Source organism: Antechinus flavipes, chromosome 4, assembly GCF_016432865.1.
Source record: "Antechinus flavipes isolate AdamAnt ecotype Samford, QLD, Australia chromosome 4, AdamAnt_v2, whole genome shotgun sequence".
NCBI classification, from domain to species: domain Eukaryota; kingdom Metazoa; phylum Chordata; class Mammalia; order Dasyuromorphia; family Dasyuridae; genus Antechinus; species Antechinus flavipes.
The window spans coordinates 319,940,260-319,966,190 of record NC_067401.1 but is presented as its reverse complement, the minus strand read 5'-3'; the positions used below and the strand labels follow the sequence as shown (position 1 = coordinate 319,966,190).

Genomic DNA, 25,931 nt, shown 5'->3' with positions numbered 1-25,931 from the left:
GCTCCCAGAGAGAACCATTATATTTTAAAGAAAAAAAAAAAAACACCACAGTAGCCTATTCTACATTTGTAGAGTTATGATTGTTAAGAAGTTCTTCCTAATACTGAACAAAATCTGTTTCCCTCTAAGTTCAACCTTTTGATGGTCATCTGGAGCTACAAAAATGGTCTAAATTTTTTAGACTTAGTCTGAGGAGAAGTGGAAGAAGAAAAAAAGACTTAAGTTGAATAAAAAGGAGAATGGAATTTTGAAGATAATTTGGAGAAGCTTGACATGTGAATTTGAAGAGAAAAAATTTAGATAACTTGAAAGCAATTGAGGAAAATTTGAAGGATTTTTTTTTTCTAGGTCCTACTTTTGTAGTTTTCATGAAGGGTTAGATTAAGAAGTAAGGAATTGAAGAAGATCAAAACAAAATGGAAAGTAGATGGTACATGGCAAGGCAAGGTTAGCAAGAAAAAATAGTAACATTAGCAAGAAAAACTTGGTGAAATGATTAGGAAGTTTATTTTTAAAAAACAAAAAAAAATTTAAAAATTTTAAATCATTTTATTTTATTTTGAAAGGAAATTAGGTATGGCTATGAAATTGTTTAAAAAGTGATGTTAAAGACTATAAAAGTTCTTAAGAAGCAAGCCTCATCTGCCTTGGGTGTTCCAGGTTTGTATTTCTGCCACAGCCAAATGATTATTATCTTCCCATTGTAGGCCAATCCCTTCCCAATAAAAAAAAAAAGAACTCAAGAAATATACATTTATAGTCCAAGTTATCAGAGATAATGAAATATTCCTTGAAAAACATAAAAATGAGTTTCAATAGAAGAACAAAAAGCTAATGATGTAACATGAATGGCCCTTATGAGGAGATTGGAGAATGAAAGGATGTCACACAGAGGAAGAAAGGAAAGACTATAGGACAACTATATACTTGGAGATAAACATCAAAATTGAGACTCTTCCTGAGGAGAGGGGAAGTGGATGTTTTGGAAAAGCAAAAAATAATGAAGAACAATCATCCAAGTGAAGAATTACCCATTATGGGTCAAAGTATTAAGAGAAGAATAGGAAGTTGGTTAGTGATTCCTTTTCAGTGTAATGAATCAGCTATCTATCAGCCTGATAACAACAATAGAGAGGTCTTTTGTCTTCTTGGGATGTATGAGAGGACCATCCAAGATTCATAAAGATTTATGATGATTACACTTCTGAGGGAACAATGATACTGGAACATAAATAGTATTATTAAAGATTATGAAGTCTTGGACAGAAACTGAAAACCATACTTTGTATTTTTCACAAGGCTATCCATTGAAGCTAATGGATACAGAAGAGAAAAATGGATTTGATAAGAAAATAGCTGGCTAATAAGGTGGTGATTTTAATTTGGTAAGTAAACAGTTGATCAATCAAATGGTGACTTAGAATGGATTTTAGAATTTTGGAATACAACTTACAACAGAGAGATGAAAAACTTCTGGTAATGGAGTGAACTAAATAATGGATGATAAGAACTTATTTGCCTAATGGGTATCTTACAAATATAATTAAAATGGACATAACACAGTGCATGGCACATTGTTTATACTTAACATATGCTTACTGATTGATTGACTGATTTATTCATTTAAAGGTTTCAGAGAAAGGATTGGTAAGATTGCATTGATTCAAATTCTATAAAAAATTATTCCAAGATTGGAAATTTTGAACAATAAGATTTTGAAAACACAGATGAAAATAATCCCAATAAAGGGTAGGGGGAATGGTATATACCTTGAGACTGACATGAATTTATAAGAAACAACCAACTTAGAATTTCAAAAGATATTCACAGAAAATTGAAGGAAGGGTGAGTAACAGGATAAATATAAGAACGTGACACTGTTCTCTAAAATATTGTCAGGAATGTTAAAGATGAAGAGACTAAAATTGGCAAAGAAAGTTAAGGACAAGGATAGATTTGTTGTTTTGTTTTTAATCTAAATTAGGTAGAAAGGGGAAGATTTAACAAGAAATCAAATACCTCTTTCCCCCACCCCCTGCTTGGGTACAAGTGGGACAATCATGATTACAAACTAGGCAGGGATATTCAATTCTCATTTGGTTTCTTGTTTTCTCTGCCAAGGATAATGACCTTGGGATTGGGAATAAGAGTATGAAAATGGCTAATAGAAAATTGATGCTTATGAAAAATAAGGATATTAGAATACCAAGCAATCTTGATGAATTTAAGTCACATGGTCCAGATGAACTACATCCTCAGTTACTGAGAGAACTGGCATCTCTGATTGTTGAGCAACTGTTAGTGATATCTGAAAGATAAAGAAAAATGAGAGAAAAACTACAGGAATTGGAAATAACATAATTCAATGAAAAAGCCTCTATATTTCAAGCCAGAGGACCTGGCTTTGCCACTTATAGCCCATTGACCTTTGACAAATCACTTACTTGCTGGGATCCTCAATTTTCTCATCATTGAAATAAGGAGGGCTGATTAGACAGTCTCTAAGGTTCCTTCCAGGTCTAAATCTTTGGTCTTATGGACCTATCATCTTATTGCCAATGTCTTAATCTTCAAAAAAAGACAAAAGAAGAAAGAAAGAAAAGTGAATACATTTTAAAAAATATAAATGAATGAGTTTCATTCCATTTCCAGAAAAATTCTAGAAGATATAATTAGAGTTTAGTATTAGTGAGCATTAAGAAAAAGAAATAGTAAGTACAAAATTACACCTTATAGATTTAAGGTGTGTACTTTTACCCTTCTCTCATCATATTCAAAACACCTTATTACTTTCTTCTTTATGCCTATTTCTGGAATATAATAAAAGAAGGGTTTTTCTTTCTTCCCCCATCTTTACCATGAATAATTGATTTAACTTGTGTCAGAAGGACATAACAAACATAGATCTATACTGTCACTTAAACTGAGAAAAACTTATGAGCATGTGGTTTCCTTCTCCAAGTAACAAGTAATATGGACTTTTGGCAAAAGCACATGGCAATCTGTATGTAATTCCCCAAGTAGATTAAAAGGGGAGTTCCTAAACTTCAAGTTTCATGCCATCTTTTGCTTTTCTGTTTCCAGTTCTGAGCACAAGTAGGAAATCAGAAACCTGCAGGGGGATTTTACTAGGTCAAAATCTGGTAAGAACTAGGGCATTGAGAGGTTTCTTGTAAAGTCACATAGCAAAAGTAGACATTTCTGTGTTGGGCCTGACAAGGGAGTCCTAGATTTGGAGTAGTCTTGGGGATAATTCCTAATTCAAGAATTCTTGAGTTCAAAGTTTTGAACACTAGAAAAAGAAGAGGATTTCCTCATAAAATGTGTACCTTTGAGAAAGAAGTCTATCTTCTACTAGAAAAACAAAGTCAGTAAACAAACTGGACAACAAGAAAATTTAATTGGTAGCAAGAATTTAATAAAGCAAAATAAATAAATAAATAAACGAATAAATAACCCTTTCACCTAAGTATTATGGTATGTTTAGTAGTTCAGTAAGGCTCATAAGTACAAAAATGGTCCGGTGAGATCCATCAAGCTTGTGATTAGCACCATTGATAAGCAAGTCTAGAGCAATGGATACTTAAAGTATTCAAGTACAGGCTTAAATAAGAATGATTAGCCCTTAGTATTAATGATGATTCGTTTATTGGTTGTGTTTTGTAGCTATGAAAGAATTGAAGAAATTAAGTGGATTCTGTTTCATTGTATAATAGATTCTACTCTGTAATTGACCTTAGTCTATATTAATGCTCCATTTTATATGATTACTCAAGCCATACTTCCTTGTCTCTTTGGCTATATGCTAAATTTAGAAGTTCAGTTCTCCTGCTGATCACTGATCTATTCTTGCTCAAAAAGAAATCAGTTTTCCTGAAGGATGCAGGTAGGCACCAGACAATTTGGTCTAATAAGTTATCTTTCAAGGATGCTTGGTTTGTTATTCAAAGAAGTATGGTCTACTATCTCTAATCTTGCAGGTAAATTTGTCTTAATCCCAGAAAAGAGCAATCCCTCATTCCCAATTGTTTCTAGCCCCTCATCTCCGATTTCCAACCAAATGTATTGTCTTCACCCCCATGGTGCTACCAGCATTATAACCAATTGCATTATTTTCCAAACCACCCAGTTCTGTTCTTAGTCCCGTGCTAATAAAAAGGAGCTATATCTCCTCTTCTGAGTCACTGGCCTAAAAGAGGCAGCCATTTGACACACTTTATTAATAAATGTGCATCTGCTAATAAATTGATAAAGTTCAGAATTCTATACCTCAGTATATCTTTATGAAGTTCTATCAAGACAGAAAGAATATAGAAAGACAGAATGACATAGGGGCTTGAAAGCTGCCTTCCCCATTAGCAAGGTTTCAGTTAAAATCCTCCCATTCCCACATAAAAAGTTTAACCAGTTGAAACTGAGCAAGTCTCTTAACCTTATGGTGCCCTATGGGAAAAGGGAAATTACAGGGGAAAAGAGAAATTGCAGATAAAAAGTCTAACTGCATTGATAGGACGGATTCCTCCCCTGAAGCTCCCTTCTACTGATGAAATCACAAATATGGTAAAGATAGATAGATAGATAGATAATAGATATATGGATGGATGGATGGATGTATATGTATGTGTATGTGTGTAGGAAGATGTTATTCACATCCAGAAAAATAATTATAGAGTCTGAATGCAGATTGAAGCATACTATTTTCAATTTTTGTTATTGTTTTTTTTTTCTTATGGTTTTTTACTTTTGTTCTGATTATTTTTTCACAACATGACTAATGTGGAAATGTTTAATATGATCATACATGTATAACCTTATCAGCTTGATTGCTGTCTTGGAGAGAGGTGTGGAGAGATATATGCTATAGAGGCTAACAAGCATTTATGAAAGACCTGGAATACCCTGGAGTAAGTGCTGGGAAATAAAAAGACAAGCAAATGGAGAGTTCTTGTACAACAGGGGCTGACTTCTAATGGGACAGCCAACAATCAAATAATTGTATTTATAGTCTGAATTAGGGCTGTTTTTACTTAAATTGTGAACCAACCTCTATTCTAGTAATCATTCTTAATCCTGGCTTCCCTGATTAGAGGGGGGGGAAGGGGGAGAGAGAGAGAGAAAGAGAGAGGAGAAGAAGAAGAAGAAGAAGAAGAAGAAGAAGAAGAAGAAGAAGAAGAAGAAGAAGAAGAAGAAGAAGAAGAAGAAGAAGAAGAAGAAGAAGAAGAAGAAGAAGAAGAAGAAGAAGAAGAAGAAATATTTTTCTGTATCTTGGATAAGATCAAAAAAAGGAATTATTACCTGTACAATGCCAGGCTAAGATTAAATTGAGATGATGATGTTGAGGAAGATGATGACAATGACAACACACACACTTATATGGTTAGGTCCTCCAAGGTTTACAAAGTAGTTAGGTTTTTTTGGTTGTTGTTGTTGCTAGTGTTTGCTTGCTTATTAATTTTTTTTTGAAAGCTTTTCTTCACTAAAACCTACATAATTGAAAGACATGTTTTCTTTGCAGGAGGACTTTTAAATTTTATCCTAAATATACTAATACTTTCTCCAAAGTCATGAATCTTAAACAAAAGATTTGTACACTGGGGGAATTAAAATAAAGCTTTCTTGCAGAGAATGTTGTGATTTTCAAATTAGTTTGATGGAAGTGATAGTTATTTTACCTTGAGGGGAAAAAATTACAAAATTTGTAGCCCAATCAATTGATACAGTAAGTCAAAATTACAATAATTTAAACCAACTGAGTAAAGTTAAATTTTATACTATAACTAGATAAGAGTTTGCTAAGCAAATTAATAGTCTCAATAAGACAAATACTTTGCTATTTAAGAATAAAGATAGGCAAATTTTTTTTCAAATACTTCTTTAGTTTTCGCATTCAAACAATAGCATATGCTCACTAGAATTGATTCTTATTACCGGGAAATAAAACACTTGAGAAGATTCTGTAAGTTATACAGTATATTATTTGCCTCTCACTTCCTTTTCAGCACTGCTTTTTTATTTGTAAAACACACATACACACACACACACACACAGACTCCATTCCATTAATTCATTAGTTCTATAATTGAATTAATTCTCTAATTCAGTAGGCTGACTTTCCCAATCTCCTTTTCCAAAGAGGGTAAATTAGTGAACTCTAGTTATATGTAAACAAAGACTGAATAACAAATACAGAGCTAGGAACCATGTTTGATAAAAGAGCAAAAAGGTATGCAAAACACATTAAATCTATGAATGCTTTGTTTTTCTTAATTGAGGATTGAAGAGGAAAAAAAAAGACATGTATCTTTCTTGTTTTACACAGATGTTTCCTGAAGAAAAATATTTTTTGGAAGTATTATTTAGTGAAGGTCATATTCAAAATTAAGTTTGAGTTCTTTTGGATAATGTATATTATATTATTTTATATTTATATAATATATTTATATTATAGTGATTTGGTGAATTTTCTTTCATTAATAATGAGAATTCCTCTATTACTGGATATATCATAAGCCTTCCACATTATTTCACTCTAGGTTTTTTGTCAATGTCATTCCATAAACCCTTCATGGAGAATCTATCTTCCCAAGGCTCTGGAAACCTTCCTCTGTTTCTCATAATAAATACGGATGATTCCTAATGATATTTGCTTACATATTGCAGCAGAAGAGACTTTTCCCTCTTACCTTACACTTATCTATATTGGTGATATTTTACAGAGACATAAGCTCATATGTTCTGTGGAAATAATAGTAGAAATCAATAATATCCTGGCTTTTAATTTTTAATTTTTTTTTGATATTTTATTGGAATTTAACAAACAATAATTAGTCATTTCCATATACCTAGCAGAACAGAAAAATAGAATTATACATGACACTAAGGGTCTCTACTATATATAATAAGCCTTTCTTTTAAAATATTTAGTCAGCTCAATATGTAGCTTTCAAAATTATCCTGTATATATATTATTCCTTCTGATCTTCCTGATATTTTCTATATTTTAAAATGCTTGAATAAGCCTATTTTCTTTTCTGTTTTCTCTCTATTCTTTTTCTTCCACTACAGCACTGAAATTTTTTTTTAAAAGGAGGGAGGACTCTTGTAATAAATATGTATAATCAAGCAAAACAAATTCTTATATAAGCCATCTCCCAAATGATCAATGTTTCAGTCTGCACCTTGAATTTATCACCTTTCTGTCAGGAGATAAGTAATGTACATCATCATTTGTCTAATTAAACTGTGGTTAATTGTTTCATTAACAGCTTTTCAAAGATTTTACAATGTTGTTATTGTGGAAATTATTCTCCTGGTTTTTCTCAATTCACTCTTACATCAGTTCATACAAATCTTCTCAGGCTTCTCGGAAGCTGTTCTGCTTGTTATTTCTTATAGCATAATAATATTCTACTAAATTCACATTCTATTCATAGTCAATTTGTATAATCATTTCCCAGTTGAAGAGAACTTCCCATAGTTTCTGGGTTTTGCCATAAACAACAACAACCAAAAAAAAACACCCTAATGCCACAACTTACTTCAAGTTTTACACATGCATCTTTTTCTTCTTTCTTTCATTTCGTATAGTGCTATCACTGGGTCAAACAATATGCACAATTAAGTTAATTTGGGGACATAATTTAAAATTTTTTTCCAGAATAACTGCACAAATTGATAGCTCTGTCAATAATGTATTCATCTTTACTTTTTCTGTATCCCCTCCCACATGTCAGTTTTTTAAAATATAATTTTGTCATTCTAATAAGTGTATAGCAAAATATTAAAGATGTTTTAATTCAAATTTATCTAATTATTAATGATTTGGAGTATTATTCATATTGTTGTTGAGCTTGGATTTCTTTCTTTGAAAAATCTTATCCGGTCAATTCCAATACGCTTGTGATGGAGAGAGCCCTCTGCCTTCAGAAAGAAGACTGTGGAGTTTGAATATGGATCACAATATAGTATTTTCACCTTTTTTGTTGGTCAGTTGCTTTGTTTTCTTTCTCATTTTTTTTCTTTTTGATCTGGTTTTTCTTGTGCAGCATAATTGTGGAAATATGTATAGAAGAATTATACATGTTTAACATCTATTAGATTATTTGCTGTCTAAGGGAGGAGGGAAGAGAGGGAGAAAAAAATTTGAAACACATGGAATTTGGAATGCATGGTTTTGCAAGGGTGATTGTTGAAAACTATGAATATATTTTGAATATAAAAATGTAAACTAAAGGGAAAAAAGAAAACTTCCTGTTAATAACTTTTGGTCAATTATCTATTGGAGAGTAGATCTTGTTCTTAAAAATTTCAATTGATTCCTTATATGTCTTAGATCTAACACTTTTATCAGAGAAACTTGCTATAAAAGAATTTACTGGATTAACTGTTTTTCTTCTAATTGTTTTAGTTTGTACACTCCATCTGACATCTTTGACTAATGCTTATTAATGAAACTTATGTCCTCTACTTGGTTGTGATGAAAATTGAGTTTAGATTCCATGTCCTAGTGCTTATTTTTCATCCAAAGTTATTAATCACTAGGACAGATTGGAATAATTGGATTTGTGGATATAATACAAAGAATCCTAGAATAAAAGAAAGGAATTATGAGTGTCATCAGCTTGGAGATGTTGAGTGACAACATCTCTGGAATTTAATTTACTTACCTTTAAATTACAGGATTGTACTAGGTCTCTAAGGCATCCTTCAAGTGCAAAACCCATATAATTACAAAGGAAGCTATGAACCCTATTTCTAAAAGGTCTTTTATTAATTTATCTTGGAGAAAGAAATGGCAAACCATTCCAGGATTTTTGCCAAGAAAAATCCCAAATGGGGTCACAAAGTGTCAGATGTGACTAAAATATGATTGAATGACAATATATTTATCTATCTATCTATCTTACTACTTAGTGTAGTCTTAATTAACTAAAGGCATGGGAATAAATTAGAGTCCTATCAATATCCCACATTCCTAAGATTCCCCTATGTGCAGCTTAGTCTTGCAAATAACCATTCAGAAAAGATAATCATCTATGATGAGTTTACAACTTTGATTTTACTAATCTTATTACATATTTACCCATTTTAGAATATTAGGTTGAACAAAAAATATTATTAAGGCTAGTGAAATTTAATATGCATTTCCCAGATGTTCAATATTCTTCTATGTGTACATCATGTAAGTTTGAATCTATATGTTGTATTTTTATGTGCAATGAAAACATACTTCTGTTGATTTACAGAATCACAGTATAGAAACATTTAAATTTCAAGCATGAGGAAGGATAAGTATTTCTATTCTGCATAGTGTCAAGTACTAACAGACTTGTCACCTATATTTATTTTAATAATTGTTGAATATAATTTTAATATATTTATTTAATATATTTAATAATGGCTGGTTTTGACTCCATATTATCTGACTGATCAGTAACACTGTATGAGCTACTTAATTTTTGGAAGTGAAGGAACTAATATGAAATTTGAAAAATGTACTTTTTATGCAAAAATATTTTTAAAATACTATTAACAGGATTGTTTTTAAAAATATTATATCAGATGGAATAATTGAAGTATGTTAAATAATCATTTTAGGGCATTTTAGTTAACTGTGACAAATGCCCTAAATATAGAAATATTAATTATCATTCATTATGAAAATTTTAATGTGGGATATGTGAACTTTAAATTATGATTGATGAGAATATTGAGAAACTTGGCCTAGGAAGTGTGGTATAATAATTTTGGCAGTTGGCAGATGTGATGACCTTTCTGGGCTATATTATTGGCTACTTCAGTCATTTACACTCTCTAGGCCCCAGTTTCCTCAATAACAAAATGAGAAGGTTGGGCCAAATGATCCCCAATGTCTCTTTTAGTTCTAATAGTCCATGATTTTTGCCTATTTTTCTTTCGTGAACTATTATTTAACTTCTCTATGCTTTGATTCCTCATTCTCTAAAATGAGGATGAAGCCTGAGTTTCACATAACTCACTCAAGTGTTAAACTATCAAATTGTTTAGAAAGTTTTGAGCTCTTCTATTAAAAAAGGAAATACTATAGAACAATTCTGTTCTCTTATACTATATATTATCTAAGAAAGAAATTGAGAGAAAAATCAAAGATAAGTAAAATAGGGACACAACTTTATTTTTCTACAAGGCAGTTAAGTACATTGTCATATCAAAAATTAAGTGCAGATTAGCCTGCACAAAATATTATTAAGGCAGCAAAGTCAGGCTTAGCTATCAATATCAGTGTTCTACCTCTATAGCTGCAGATCTGTGAAAGCTAAGTATGGCAATACTCAGAACCATACAATTTTAAACAATTGGATCACCAATCAAATATATAAAAGTTGAATTAAGGAATGATCAGCTGGAATATGAAACAAGAAGCCTTTCCCCATCTCCCTTAATCCTAGTACCTTCCCTCTGTTGATCATCTCCAATTTATTCCTGTCACTATAACTGTTTGCATATTGTGTTCCCCATTAGAATGTGATTTCCTTGAAAAGGGGACCTGGGTTCTTTTGTTTTTGCCTTTCTTTGTATCTCCAGTGCTTAGCACAGCACCTGGCATATAGTAGGTAATTAATAAATTCTTATTGATTAATTGATTTACTGACCAAAACAGAACAGACAACATGAACAACACAGAGATCTCCCAAAAATAAAAGAAGGTGCAACACATGCTTTTCAAACCAACAAAAAACCAAACGAACATAGAATCTCCCAGAATAAAACTCCCAATGCATTACAAAAGGAAAATAAGTATGTATATATAAAAAATAAAAAAAAAAGTCAGAAATTCTAAGGCAAAGCCAATTAGCTAAAACCAAGTTTGTTTCCTTTTTGAATTAAGCTCTACTGCCTCCTTTACACTAGCAGCATGTCTATATGCTAAAAGTTCATAGCAGCAAAACACATTATCCATTTGGCATTTACAAAATTAAATTATTGAATAAAAATATAATTTGTTCTCATAAAACTATGTTTCATACAGTAACAATTTTTAAAGCAAGCTAACCAAAAACAAAACACACAAAACAAGGTTTAGTACAGTAACAAAATCAGAGTACTTCAAACTTTGTCACCATGAGCGTTTACAGTTTTGACTAGTTTTCCCTTGGTATTAAACTAACATTAATAGTAATGCTTTTACTGATTTGTCTCATATCAATGAATTCTGTTTAGTGATTTAGAAAGAGAAATGTTTGAGTACCTGTTCTTTATACAAAATTCCAAAGCAAGTCATCACAGGAAAACAATACTGGTCTGTTGGATCTTCAAAAATACAGGGGGGAAATCATTTAAATTTTTTAAAATTCTGCATTAAGATATTTAATAACTGATTATAATTTATTACCTAATAATTTAGGTAGAACTGTCATTTATATAAAAATTATTTTAGTTGGGTGAAATCCAACAAGAATATGCTCAGTGACTAAAGATGCACTTGGTGCTGCTCCCAACTGTTGTACCACAACAAAAATAGGTCCTTCTCCCATTCATGAAGAGATTCATGTAGAGGAATGGTAAATCCCACGTCATTCTGAAGTGTTCTGAAAACCATAATGCTTGTCTGAAAGAGTCTCACATGACCAGAGTCCTGGTAGAAAATGCATTTATATATTTCCGTCCTTGATCAGAGGCCATCATTTGATCTTCTGTCTTCCCACAGGATACAGATTCCCAGGCATTACTAAGATGCTGCATGAAAAAGAAGATGACAAAGTTTTACTTTTCCTTTCTTCAAGGTCATCAATCCAGTATCTCAAAGGGAAAATGGATTACTGATGATTTAGTATTCATTATTTAGATACTTTGTCATTCCGGTTACATCTTTATTTTAAATATCAGAGGAATATAAAGATTTATATATTAATATAAAGATTATATTATAAAGATATGATATAATATATTATATAAAGATTTATATATAATATAAATATATTATAGTATAAGTTACTTGCCCAGGGTTATATAGCTAGTATGTGTCTGAAACCACATTTGAACTCAGGAAAATGAGTCTTAACTGACTCCAAGCCTGGCACTCCATCTACCTGATACCTAGCTGAATAGATGTGTGCATATACATTGTAAATATATGTATATATACATACATATACATATGTGTATATATGTAGAATATGTGTATGTAAGCATACATATATAGTGGTTTCATATACCATACTCCCAGACAAATTCTTTTTGGTGGGGGTAGGGATCAACACATGTGTGTGTGTGTGTGTGTGTGTGTGTGTGCATGTGCGTGTGCGTGTGCGTGTGTGTACATGTAACAATGTTTCTTTCTGAAAGAGAAAAAAACACAACAGAATTTACCTGAAAAAACAACATTCATTTCTCAAGATTTTTTTTTTCTAAATCATTTTATCCATTAGGAAGATGAAAATCAAGCAATACTCCAGACAGGTGATATTAAGGGCTGCACATGTATTTACTCACTAGGCAAATTATCATTGCCTTGAGCTGTGCAAAGTGTAAAATTTGCAGTCGTGCTAGAATTTAGTAACACTTCCTAAATACATTATATCTTTTCTTTTAGTTAATTTAGACTTCATTTTTACCACCAAAGTTTGTTATTTAATTGCACAGCTGTTACTATTTATTATGTAGCAGAAGTCACAACTTATTTCACATCTGCAGTGTTGCTTAGCATCAACGAATATAAACTTTAGTTGAGAACAGAAAACAACTAACATTTAAATTTCACTCTTCATAGTAGGAAGGAAAATAGAATTTAGAGTTAGAAAAAATCAACATCTTGAAAATCATAAGTACAATCTCTATTTTACAGATAAAAAAAAAAAAAAAAGTCAGAAATTCTAAGGCAAAGCCAATTAGCTAAAACCAAGTTTGTTTCCTTTTTGAATTAAGCTCTACTGCCTCCTTTACACTAGCAGCATGTCTATATGCTAAAAGTTCATAGCAGCAAAACACATTATCCATTTGGCATTTACAAAATTAAATTATTGAATAAAAATATAATTTGTTCTCATAAAACTATGTTTCATACAGTAACAATTTTTAAAGCAAGCTAACCAAAAACAAAACACACAAAACAAGGTTTAGTACAGTAACAAAATCAGAGTACTTCAAACTTTGTCACCATGAGCGTTTACAGTTTTGACTAGTTTTCCCTTGGTATTAAACTAACATTAATAGTAATGCTTTTACTGATTTGTCTCATATCAATGAATTCTGTTTAGTGATTTAGAAAGAGAAATGTTTGAGTACCTGTTCTTTATACAAAATTCCAAAGCAAGTCATCACAGGAAAACAATACTGGTCTGTTGGATCTTCAAAAATACAGGGGGGAAATCATTTAAATTTTTTAAAATTCTGCATTAAGATATTTAATAACTGATTATAATTTATTACCTAATAATTTAGGTAGAACTGTCATTTATATAAAAATTATTTTAGTTGGGTGAAATCCAACAAGAATATGCTCAGTGACTAAAGATGCACTTGGTGCTGCTCCCAACTGTTGTACCACAACAAAAATAGGTCCTTCTCCCATTCATGAAGAGATTCATGTAGAGGAATGGTAAATCCCACGTCATTCTGAAGTGTTCTGAAAACCATAATGCTTGTCTGAAAGAGTCTCACATGACCAGAGTCCTGGTAGAAAATGCATTTATATATTTCCGTCCTTGATCAGAGGCCATCATTTGATCTTCTGTCTTCCCACAGGATACAGATTCCCAGGCATTACTAAGATGCTGCATGAAAAAGAAGATGACAAAGTTTTACTTTTCCTTTCTTCAAGGTCATCAATCCAGTATCTCAAAGGGAAAATGGATTACTGATGATTTAGTATTCATTATTTAGATACTTTGTCATTCCGGTTACATCTTTATTTTAAATATCAGAGGAATATAAAGATTTATATATTAATATAAAGATTATATTATAAAGATATGATATAATATATTATATAAAGATTTATATATAATATAAATATATTATAGTATAAATTACTTGCCCAGGGTTATATAGCTAGTATGTGTCTGAAACCACATTTGAACTCAGGAAAATGAGTCTTAACTGACTCCAAGCCTGGCACTCCATCTACCTGATACCTAGCTGAATAGATGTGTGCATATACATTGTAAATATATGTATATATACATACATATACATATGTGTATATATGTAGAATATGTGTATGTAAGCATACATATATAGTGGTTTCATATACCATACTCCCAGACAAATTCTTTTTGGTGGGGGTAGGGATCAACACATGTGTGTGTGTGTGTGTGTGTGTGCGTGTGCGTGTGCGTGTGCGTGTGTGTACATGTAACAATGTTTCTTTCTGAAAGAGAAAAAAACACAACAGAATTTACCTGAAAAAACAACATTCATTTCTCAAGATTTTTTTTTTCTAAATCATGTTATCCATTAGGAAGACGAAAATCAAGCAATACTCCAGACAGGTGATATTAAGGGCTGCACATGTATTTACTCACTAGGCAAATTATCATTGCCTTGAGCTGTGCAAAGTGTAAAATTTGCAGTCATGCTAGAATTTAGTAACACTTCCTAAATACATTATATCTTTTCTTTTAGTTAATTTAGACTTCATTTTTACCACCAAAGTTTGTTATTTAATTGCACAGCTGTTACTATTTATTATGTAGCAGAAGTCACAACTTATTTCACATCTGCAGTGTTGCTTAGCATCAACGAATATAAACTTTAGTTGAGAACAGAAAACAACTAACATTTAAATTTCACTCTTCATAGTAGGAAGGAAAATAGAATTTAGAGTTAGAAAAAATCAACATCTTGAAAATCATAAGTACAATCTCTATTTTACAGATAAAAAAAAAAAACCGAGACCCATGGAAGAGGAAGTGATTTGCCCAAGATTATAAATATATTTACAGATTATTATCAGTCACTTAAAAATGCTTATTCTACTGCACATGTTTAACCTATATGGTATTACTTGCTATTCAGAAGAGGAGGGAGATGGAAGAAAGGGAGAAAAATGTGGGACACTAAGTTTTGCAAAGATAAATGTTGAAAACTAAAAGTTATTATTGCAAAAAATAAAATAAAATAAAAGCCTATTATAAGCAAGCCAACTAAATGAGAACTATAACTCAATCAACTAATGTTTATTCAACACCTGTGGAGATATGCTAGCACTGTGCTAGGCATTATAGATTAAAAACCAAAAACCAACACACCTTTAATCCTGAAAAGACAATGTTGTACAGTAGAAAGTCGAACCAACTTTGGAATCTGAAGATTTAGTTCAAATCTTATCTCTAATACTTTCTATCAGTGAGCTCTTGGCTAAATATCTTAATTTGCTTGAATCCTAGTTTCCTCATCTGAAAATGAGGGGTTCAGATTAACTATTAAAGTCCCAATCAAATATATAACTATAATCTCAGGAGGCCTTAAATTTGCAAAATGCTTCATTGATTATCTCATTTTATTCTCACAACATTCCTGAGAAGTAGATGTTATTATCATCATCATCATTTTACCCATGAGTATACTGAGACAGATATAAGTTGAGTGAGTTTCCTAGGGTCACATAGATGATCCAAGTCTTCTGACTTTAGGTCCAAGGCTCCAGCCCACAATATAAAACAGTGAGTAATAGACAACAATATCTTAATACATAATACAAATAGGGCAGGAGTAAAAGAAAGGAGAGATCATTAGGAATAGAAATAGCTAGAAAGAACTTTCTGGAGGAGGAAGAGCTTGAATTTGGATAGCCATAGCGAAGGGTCTGGGGAAAAGCATTCTGGACTATATAAGCATAGGCATAATGTAGAAATTAGCCTGGCAACAGATTCAGTTCAAACTACAGCAAAAAGTTAATGTTGTGGAATAGTGCCAAACAGAATATTATAAAGAGGACAGGATAGGTAAAAGAAGTAGGATAAGCATAAGAAATTAGACTAAATATAATAAGAAATATGGAACCATAACAATGGTAGCAAATTTGAGGAAGATTAGTCTGGCTATAATATTTTCTAAGCAGGTTGCTGAAATTTGGGCTAGAAGATGACCAAAGTTTGGCAGCTCTGAGCTTCTGACTTTTTACAAGGTCCAATGAATATAAAAAATTGAGCTCCTCATTTATGTTTCATCCTGATACTAATCCATAGTCTCATTGTAAATGTAAATAACATGGTTCGAAATGTGTATGCCTTATTTTGGAAGCACAGAGTTAACAAATAATTTGCAGTGCTATGTAACAAGGCAAATCATTTTGATATTTTCTAGAATGTCATATATCTTTTAAAAAAAGTCTAAAGATGACATAGATGCTTAATCCAGTGCCAAGTTATATTTGTTGTTTTCCCCTCTCTCTCCAGGAGAACCTGGATAGCAGTAACTTTCTTTGATGGCTCAACACAAGAATTTTTTTCCCTATCTGCTTAGTTGAAAGAGGGTGAAATATACAGAGTCTGTTGCATACTACAATTCTTTGGAATATTTTGAATTAAAAAAAAAAAAATTCCTTCCAGAAAGTAGAACAAGAACATTGTACTCAGATGGCAATATTGTACATGATCAACTGTGAATGATTTAGCTATTTCAAGACAGCTATAAAGGACTCATGATGAAAAATGCTATCCACATCCAGAGAAAGAATTGGAGTCTGAATGAAAATTGAAGCATAGTATGTTTCACTTTATTTTTTTTGTGATCTTTTCCCCTTTTGATCTGTTTCTCTTTTCACAACATGACTAATATGGAAATACATTTTACATGATTGTACATATATAACCTATCAAATTGCTTAATGGAATTCTTAAGGAAGAGGGAGGAGAGGGAGAAAATTAAGAACTCATTTTTTTAAAAGAATGTTTAAAAATGTCTTTACATTTTGGGACAAATAAAATATTATTTAAAATTAAAAAAGAATCTCCAACTTTTAAAGCCATAACAAGTCTAAATTTCCAATTTGGTTTCATCTCACTATAGAATAGCATGGTATTAAAAACTTAGAAATATGATGGTCATAATTTCTTTTTTAAGTCAATTATTTTTCTTCTATATATTTTTAAAAAGAGAAGTCAGGCTAGTGACTAAAAAAGCAGTCTTGGAGTCAGGAAGACCTAGTTCAAATCCCTGCTTCTCATGTCTATTAGCTATGTGATAATAACATCTAATACTCTTAAGCTATCAGTTATTCCATACTTGTGGGTGGTTTTTCATACTGAGAATCCACCCTTCCCATTATAGGTGGAGACTCTTAGCCCCACTCCACATATAAAATAAGTGATTTATTCATTTGAGTTAAATTGCTATAGAATTCTCACAGTTTTTTTAAGTTTTTTTTTTTAAAGAAAATGTTTTGTCACAAATCAAGAATATACATGTTACGTATAATCTATATCAGACTACTTGTCTTGGGAAAGAGGGAGGAATGGGAAGGGAAGGAGAAAAACTTGCAATTCAAAATTTTTCTATTGTAATATTGTAAACTATATGTGTAATTGGAAAAACAAAATACTATTAAATGGGAAAAATAAAAAAGTGAAACATAAACCTCTATTCTTGCACTAATATTTAGTATTTTATAGATTCAGCATAAAAGAGACCTTAGAAGTTGCTTAGCTCAACTTCCTTCTTTTCTAGATAAGAAAACTAAGGTCTTAAGGGGATAAAGTGAATTGTTCACAATAAAATCTACATTGTACTATGTAAATAAATAACCTTCTGTTAGATTTTTTACTGAATTGAAAAGGGAAAAGGAATAAGCATTTAAATAGTGGCTACCATGAGCCAGGAACTGTGCTTAGTTCTTTACAAATACTGTTATTATCCTGATTTACAAAGGAGGAAACAGAGTAGTTAAGTGAGTTACCCATGGACACATAGTTAGTAAGGATCTCGAGTCTGAATTTGAATTATAGTCTTTCTGACTCTAGATCCAGAGATCTATCACTCAACTAAACAACCAATCATCTACATGTAATAGGCACTGTGCTTAGTGCCAGCCAATGTATTATTTAGTTCCTTGAATAGCAACATATCTAAGGAAACTACTCCATAAAGTTGGGTTTTCTTCTTTTGGACCTTAAACTTTAAGTAGGTATTATTTCATTCATTAAAAAGTGTCTGGCATCTAATAGATACTTAATAAATTTTGAAGGATTAATTGATAATAAAGAAAAATTTCTCAAATCAAATGAATGAGAATTTATTAAATGGTTAACTACGTGCCAAGTATTGTGCCAAGGTTGACGATTCAAACAAACAAAAAATAATAAAACTAAAACAAGCAAAGAAGCCCAAATATGCCATGCCCTCATTCTGGCCTTCACTTTCTCTCTTGATAAATGGTATAGAGAGTACTGCCTAGTGTCATAGTTTATTAGATCTCTTCAGGAGGATCACAGAATCAAAATAACAGAATTTCAAAAGCCCTCTTCCAACTGTTATACAAATGGAATTCCTTACTGTAATATACCAAATAAACAGAAAAGAAAATTTCCAATGAGACAGAATTCATTGTAGTAAATCAAGTAATATAGTTCACAGTTCTGTTCTTTGAGGTTAAACAAAATTCAAATCCCTCTTCCACATGAAAAACTTTAGGATATATTAACATGATTATTATGTGACTTATGACACTTCTCTTCGCTATTCATCACCTATTCTTTCAACAAATCCTCATTTAGTATTGGCTCCAAACCCTTTACCATCCACCATTTCCTCTGAATAGTCTTCAACTTATTATGGTTTTTTCTCACTTCTGGCACTAAAAACTGAACACAAAACTTCAAATGGAATAGGATCAGTGCAGAAAAGTGACTAACACCTTCTTGTTCCTGAAAAGTATGACTAAGATCCTCTTAGTTTATTTGGCTACAATATCACCTGACTAAATACATGGAATTCATTCTCCTAGAAACCCCTAAATCTATTTCAGAGAAGTTGCCATCTAACCAAATCTCCCCCATCTTGTATTCATAGTTAACTACCTGAACACAATTGAGCACAATTCTAATAACAAACCAAGTCTCCGAATTACCAGAATTATTGGTTTCATTAATATTTATATGAAATTATTTTTAATATTAAAATACTACTTCTACTCCAGATATCTCTCAATGTCAATAACCATCATTCAAAAATATTTAATGATTCCTCAACAATCATAACTTTCCCCAGTAAGAACACAATAAAGGAACCAAATATGAACATAAGAATGTGTATACATTATATATATATAATACATATTTATATAGGTCTTTTACTACTTGATAATCAGTTTATTCCAGGCTGAACATAATCCTAATTTAGCTAAAGTATCAGACCTTCCAACAAAAGGCAGTTTCCAAAAAACATTAAAACTCATAGCACATGAAGTCAACCTAAAGAAATATTTCTCTCTTAGGATAACTAAATAAGTCTCCCTATATTGGCATAATATTAGCACAAACCATAGAAGCCACTTGGTCAAGGAACAAAGATAAAGAGAATATGAAGGATGGGTGGTTGGAAAGGGGTACAAGAGTAGAACACCATGTAGTTTCTCTTGACAAGATGGCGACATTGAGTGATGAAGATGAAAGGAGCAAAAGATATAATAAGTATATTGCTTTACAAAATCATAAGAGGAACTCAAGAAAGAGCAGAAAATTAAATATCTAGATAAAGAAAAAGAAATTTATATCCCAACAACTGAAATGTCACTTTGGCAGACCCTATCTTGTTTTCCTCTTTCAGATCTCATTTTTAACCTGAGGCTCAATAGTGCATTTCAAGAAGTCAATAGGAATTTTGACAAACTAATGAGGATTGTAGGCAGGGAATCTTAGAGTATAAAAGAATGGTTTTCAATAACATCATATACATGTTTATGTGTTCCCATTATTCCTTTTTTGCTGATGAATTTTCATTTCACTTACACTAGAATTATTGATAAGAATTCTGGACATGAATGGCACTCTACTGACCCATATGGCAGTTTCCAGGTTGTAACTCTCCTTAGTTCATTTTTACACTAATAATCTAACTAGCATATCCTTCTCCTGGCAGCCAAATCATCTCACTTATCCTGTAACGTGTCTTTAGCTGCCCCTGGGCAGGAGAGAAATGTAAACAATCTGTCAAAGCTTTAACTGGGATATCCTGGTAAAATACATTAAATAAATACTTGGACCCCATGTAGAAACCAGAACAGTAAGACAAGAGAAGACTATGTCAAAGGTGGTTTTCTGCCAGAACTAGTTTCTCTTCACATTCTCATCTAGAATATGAATTGTTTTTGTTGTCCTATATTTATACCATTATTGTAGGCAGTGACAGTTGAAAATTTGGATTAGCAATAGTCTAAGCAATTATATTCTCCATGTTCTGAAGTCTTAATAGTGATTATTGTAAAGAAATGATATATACATAGACATGAATATGTATAGACCAGGTAGGGATAAAGCCTATGATTTCACTGATATAGGGAATTTCTTGGGCAAGGAAACTCATTCTTTCAGTGCAAGTTGGCCACTTTCTCTGTGACTTTTAGCCTTTGAGAATTCTCTAGGGAGTACTGAGTAGTTAAGAAAGTTTCCAATACTCAGAGTCAGCCTGTGTCAGAAGTGGAATTTGGTCCCAGATCTTCCTGGCTTCATGGCCAGGCTATCAATTCACCATATTATCACTAATACTTACGAACATATGAAAACTAATCAATCTTACCATTTTCTGGAAAGCCAAATTACTCTGAAGCAATACTAAGGTTAGCCAAAAAGCAAAAATAGCACTGGATAGAAAAACAATCAAGTAAGAAGAAACAGCAATGTGGATTAACTACTCGGTCTACATAATTCATTTAAAAACAATATCTTTTTTTTTTTTTTTTTTTGCTGAGGTAATTGGATTTAAGTGATTTGCCCAGGGTCACATAGCTACAAAGTGTTAAGTGGCTGAGGCAAGATATAAACTCAGGTCCTCCTGACTTCAGGGCTGGTGCTCTATCCACTGCACGACTTAGCTGCCCCTAAAAACAGTATTTTTGGAACTTAAGATTTGGGATGTCAGAATTATTTCCAAAAATGTATAGATCATAAGTGAACAGGTGATGCTAAAAAAATCCTGATCATGGTGAAAAGACCATCTTCTTGACAAATTAGCTAAGTAATTCTCTAATTGTTCTCAGATTAAATACATTCTTTTTAACTTCCTCACATACTCCACTGAAATTCAATCTGCCATTGCCAACTATAGAGTAAACAATTGATGTTTTCTCATGCAAAAAAAAAAAGCATTAATAGTTTCTGGTTATTGGTTTGTAGGTTGCTGTTGCTGCTGCTGTTGTTTTTTGAGAGGGAATAGTGATTTTTAAAAATGGTACAGATGAGTCCATAAATTTATATCCTTTTGATCCAATCCTCTTTTAATAATCACTAGGTTAAGGGAAGTGTCTTTGATGCCTTCTGGAAGCAGCAGCTTCTATTCCCTTATTTCTAAAATTTGATCATAATATAGACTACCACACCTCTCTAATCTCTTGTGTCACCATTATTCACAAAGACATCAAGTTCTTTCACCAGTCATTTTGTTGGTCATAGCTTAATAAACAAAAAAGAATCCAAGGTCCAAGTTGCTCTAAATCAATTCTACCTTGCCAGGTCTGGGGGATATTCAGTCCCAGAATGTTTATTTGCCCCAAGTGTCATTAAATAAAAACCAAGTCATCATGTCTTGTTAAGATTGCCTGGAGCAGGGTGTCCTGACTAAGCTCCAATGCTTTTCCTTCCTTAATTAGTCATTCTTAATTAAACTCAAAAGCTACAGTGTGCTCACTTAATAGAGAACATATATTGTCATAGGTCACTAAAATATTAATGGTGCCACAGTGAATTTTTACAAATGAAGTGGGAATAAGTGACCCACTACTGAGAACCTCCTGGATGAAGAGAAAAAGGGAATGAAGGATGAATGATGTCAAAATGTCTCAAATAGACTATCTTGATACAAGACAACACAACTATCCTAATGGGAAGATGGAAAAAAATCAATCAACTAAATGGGCTTAGATAATTTTATTTACTGAATTGACTAGTTAAATCATATTTTAGCAGCCTGTAGGCTCTTCTTTAAGGATAATATGTGCTATAGGAAAGGAGGGCCATTATACTAAAGGGGAAAAGAATGCAGGACAAAAACTCTAAAAAAGTCACTCCCCCACTCTGAGAAAAAAAAGTTTTTTTCATTTTAAAAATAAGGGAGCCAAGCTAGATAATATCTGAGGTCTCTTCCAGATCTAAATCTCTTAATATTATATAAGCTATTGAATCACTGGTAAAGCTTCAGTGAAAGGGAAAGAATTCTGAACTTATTAATTCCTTGCTTTACTCATTATTAGTCTTGTGAGTTTAAGCAAGACATTTTACCTGACTCTGTTTCATTAAGTTTTGGACTAAATAATCTCTTTGGTCCACTCAAGCTTTAAATCTACAAGTTTTTTTTCTTGTGTTCTAGGAAACAGACAATTTCTCAATCCTATTTACCTATGAACACTTCAATGATATGCTATCAAGAATGCTATGTGGTTCACTAAATTATTACTATACTAACAAAGACAGGCAATATAAATAAATAAAGATGAGTGGCTTGATATATATTCCAAAGAATTGGGTAAAATGTAAATATTGTTATCAATAGTACTCTAAAATTCTTAGGTGAAATTTTTATATAAAAATAGCTGGAAATTTGCTTAAATTAAATTCATTGTTTAAAAAAAGTTAAGATTGTGACAAGTCAGGAAATTCAAATTTAAGGCTGTCATTCTGTGGTTACAAAAAAAGAGGAAAGTGAGTATATATGAATACATCTTTTAAACTAAAGTTTTAAATAGGAAATGAAGGAACATCTTTTAAACTAAAGTTTTAAATAGGAAATGAAGGAAAATTATAAATAGAGAACAATACAGTTTGGAAGGTTTATAACTTTAGTTCAATTCCATAGAATTAAAAAAAAAAAAAACCTTCTATTTAGCCAAATCGTTTTCATTGATACAATTTATTTATATCCAACTGTTAAATGGGCATATTTTATAACTAGAAATATTTTTCTCTATGAAGGGAAAACATTGAAAAAACATTCATTTCAATCCTCCTTTGTAACTAAGGATGACAGTAGTTCAATGTCCTTTACCTTGGGAATCCCAGATACCCTCTCACAGGAACCTTGCATGGAAGAAGGAAAGTACAGACAGACACAAAGGCATCAAATTACATAAATTTCTAGATTTGGTATATCTTTTTTTTAAAAAATGTGAATCAAGGTCAAAATATAATTTAGTATTATGGCATTTAGAGATAGAAGAAGAGTGGAAGCTAATGTTAATCTTGAGTTTTAAAGTTTACACAGTGCTTTACACATGTTTTCCCATTTAACCCTCAAAACAATCCAGAGATATAGGTGCTATTATAATCGTCATTTTCCAGATTAGGAAACTAAGTCTGAGAGGTATAAAATGATTTGCAAATGATGGCAATTCTCTAAGGCAGAATTTGAACCTAAGTTTTCCCGATTCTGAAGTAGCTTTCTATCCAGTACAGCAAGTTGATAATCTAGTTCACATTTCAACTATTTAGATAAAAGAAACTGAGATCCAGAAAAGTTAAGTGACTTGTCCAAATTTACACAATTAGTTAAATAGCAGAATGAGATTCAAATTCACGTTTCTCTGACTCCAGATCCATTACTTTTCTCTATGAACCACATACATTTTTATCAGTTTTTCTTTGATGGCTCTGTTCCCAACTATACTCTTTTTCTACCTACATATTCAAGACACGACCTTATAAAGGCACACTCCCTTTTCCAATTCAAATACAGGAGGACCTCCAGGCTGAATACATAATTTGTAGTGTAATGCATGCATTTCATACATTCTGAAGATGAAAAACTCAAATCTAAGAAATTTCCCATAATATTTTATTATAAAAGTATCCAGGTTAATTTTCACAGTTTGAAATTAAAGCAAGTAATTCTTAAAAGCGCAATCTTATTTTATGCATTAGGGAAAAAGCTGTTCTTTTAAGCAGAATCATCAATGAACTTAAGATGGTTAGAGAGGGTTTCACCAAAAGTCATTATTTCTTACAGATTTAATTTTTTAAAGAAGAAAACAATTAATTCTATGGATATATGTATGTACATGTATATGTAAAGCTTATCACATATCTATATATCTACTATATACATATGCATATATATCATACATCATATATATATATATATATATATATATATATATATATATATATATGTACAAAGCAATTCATTGGCTCACTTTTTCAGTTCTTAAATGAATGTTCTGTCTTGCTTTCAAATGGCAACGTTGCCTAAAAGATTGATATATGGCTAAACCAAGCAGAATTGGAACAGATACTATGTAATCACATAACTAGTCAAAATAAGTGTCTTTAATATTGTTTATGATTACCTCAACTGGTTTATTGTTTAAAGTATTTGTTTTATTTTTATTATTTACTCTTTATGCATATATATATATATATATATGTATATATATATGAAACTTTTCAAAACAAAAAGTGTGCCACAGTAGTTTTTTTTTTTTGTTTGTTTGTTTGTTTTTTTGGTACTTAATGTAATTTTTGGAGGTATGACATAGATTTAAAAATTAATTGTAATGCCACACTAGTGATTCATATCTTAAATTTAATTCAATAAGTTTTTGTTGGTTTTAAGAAATTATAAAGCTTCTTTTCAAGAAACCTCAAAATAGCTTTGGGGATTATATCTGGTTTGTTCCAAGGAAATTCTTTGTCAGTCAATCAGTCAACTAACATTTATTAAGTACCTACTATATTCCAGGCCCAGTGCTTTGCCCTAGCCTAAGTAATAACTCTTTGAAAACTATATTGATATCTCTTCTTTTATGTAAGACATACTCTGAAGTTAAATAGATAGACCCTGTTTTCCTGAAAACAAAATATGACAGAGGATATACCGGTAAAGTTTAGGTAAAAATTAACAGATTCTAACTTGCTAATTAGAATTTTTACAACCGATTTTGTTTAAAACAAAAAGTTGTATTATTATTAATAGATTTACATAGGTTTGGGAGACTTTTAAAATTAAAAATTATCAATTTACTTGAAGCAATATCAAATGTTTAATGTACCAGAGTTTGAAACTGATTTTAGCAATTAGACTTCTGGTCTAGGGACAATATACAAAAAGTGAAGGAAAGATTTGATAGATATCCAATTTGATCAGTATAGATAACAGATTATGTACTGCAGATAAGATGAGACAACTCAAGTCTTAAAATATATTTACTTTTGTTTCGTTTTTGATTATGAAGAATTTGAGCTATGCAGTTGGATGGTTGACACTGATTAAATAAACTGGCATATCATGAAAAAAATTTTCACATTAAACTTTATATATATATAATGTAAAGTCTCATAACAAGGGGTTGATAAAATTGTAGTTTATTATCAGTAAATGTTTGATTTGTCTTCCTCTTTTGTATACCTTTATACTTGAGGTATTTCTTGGGCAAAAAAGGGGTCATGAGTGGGAAAAGATTTAGTTGACCCTAGTTTACTAATTCCAATTCTAGGTGTAATGGTTTAGCTATGAATCATCAATTTGATCAAATTAAATAATGGTTTAAAAATAATTAGAAATCTCCATTAATTAAAATTTAAGAATACACTGAAAACATTTCCATATTATGCAAAACCATTTTTGAATTTTATACAATAATTTAAAAAAGGAATAGCTCACAAAAGAAATGATGAACATGATGGTTTCAGAAAAACTTAGGGAAGTCTTGTGTGAACTAATGCAAAGTGAAGTGAGAAGAACCAAGAAAACATTGTAATAGAAAAATTGTAATGATGACTAACTATGAAAGACTTAGTTGCTCTGATTAA

General features: G+C 31.4%; 1 protein-coding gene across 7 annotated transcripts in view; it reads right to left on the bottom strand.

Annotated features, from left to right (window-relative positions):
• Positions 1–10,128: 10,128 nt before the first annotated feature.
• Positions 10,129–25,931, bottom strand: part of MYB (MYB proto-oncogene, transcription factor) — a 39,927-nt gene continuing 24,124 nt past the window's right edge. For 6 of the 7 annotated variants that reach the window (XM_051997804.1, XM_051997807.1, XM_051997806.1 and 3 more), the window contains one exon: positions 12,991–13,751. In XM_051997804.1, coding sequence (XP_051853764.1) covers positions 13,635–13,751 — 117 coding nt within the window. In that variant the 3' untranslated portion in view covers positions 12,991–13,634. Of the gene's footprint in view, positions 11,716–12,990; positions 13,752–25,931 lie in introns of those variants that run through there. The other variant, XM_051997805.1, reaches the window with a different exon arrangement.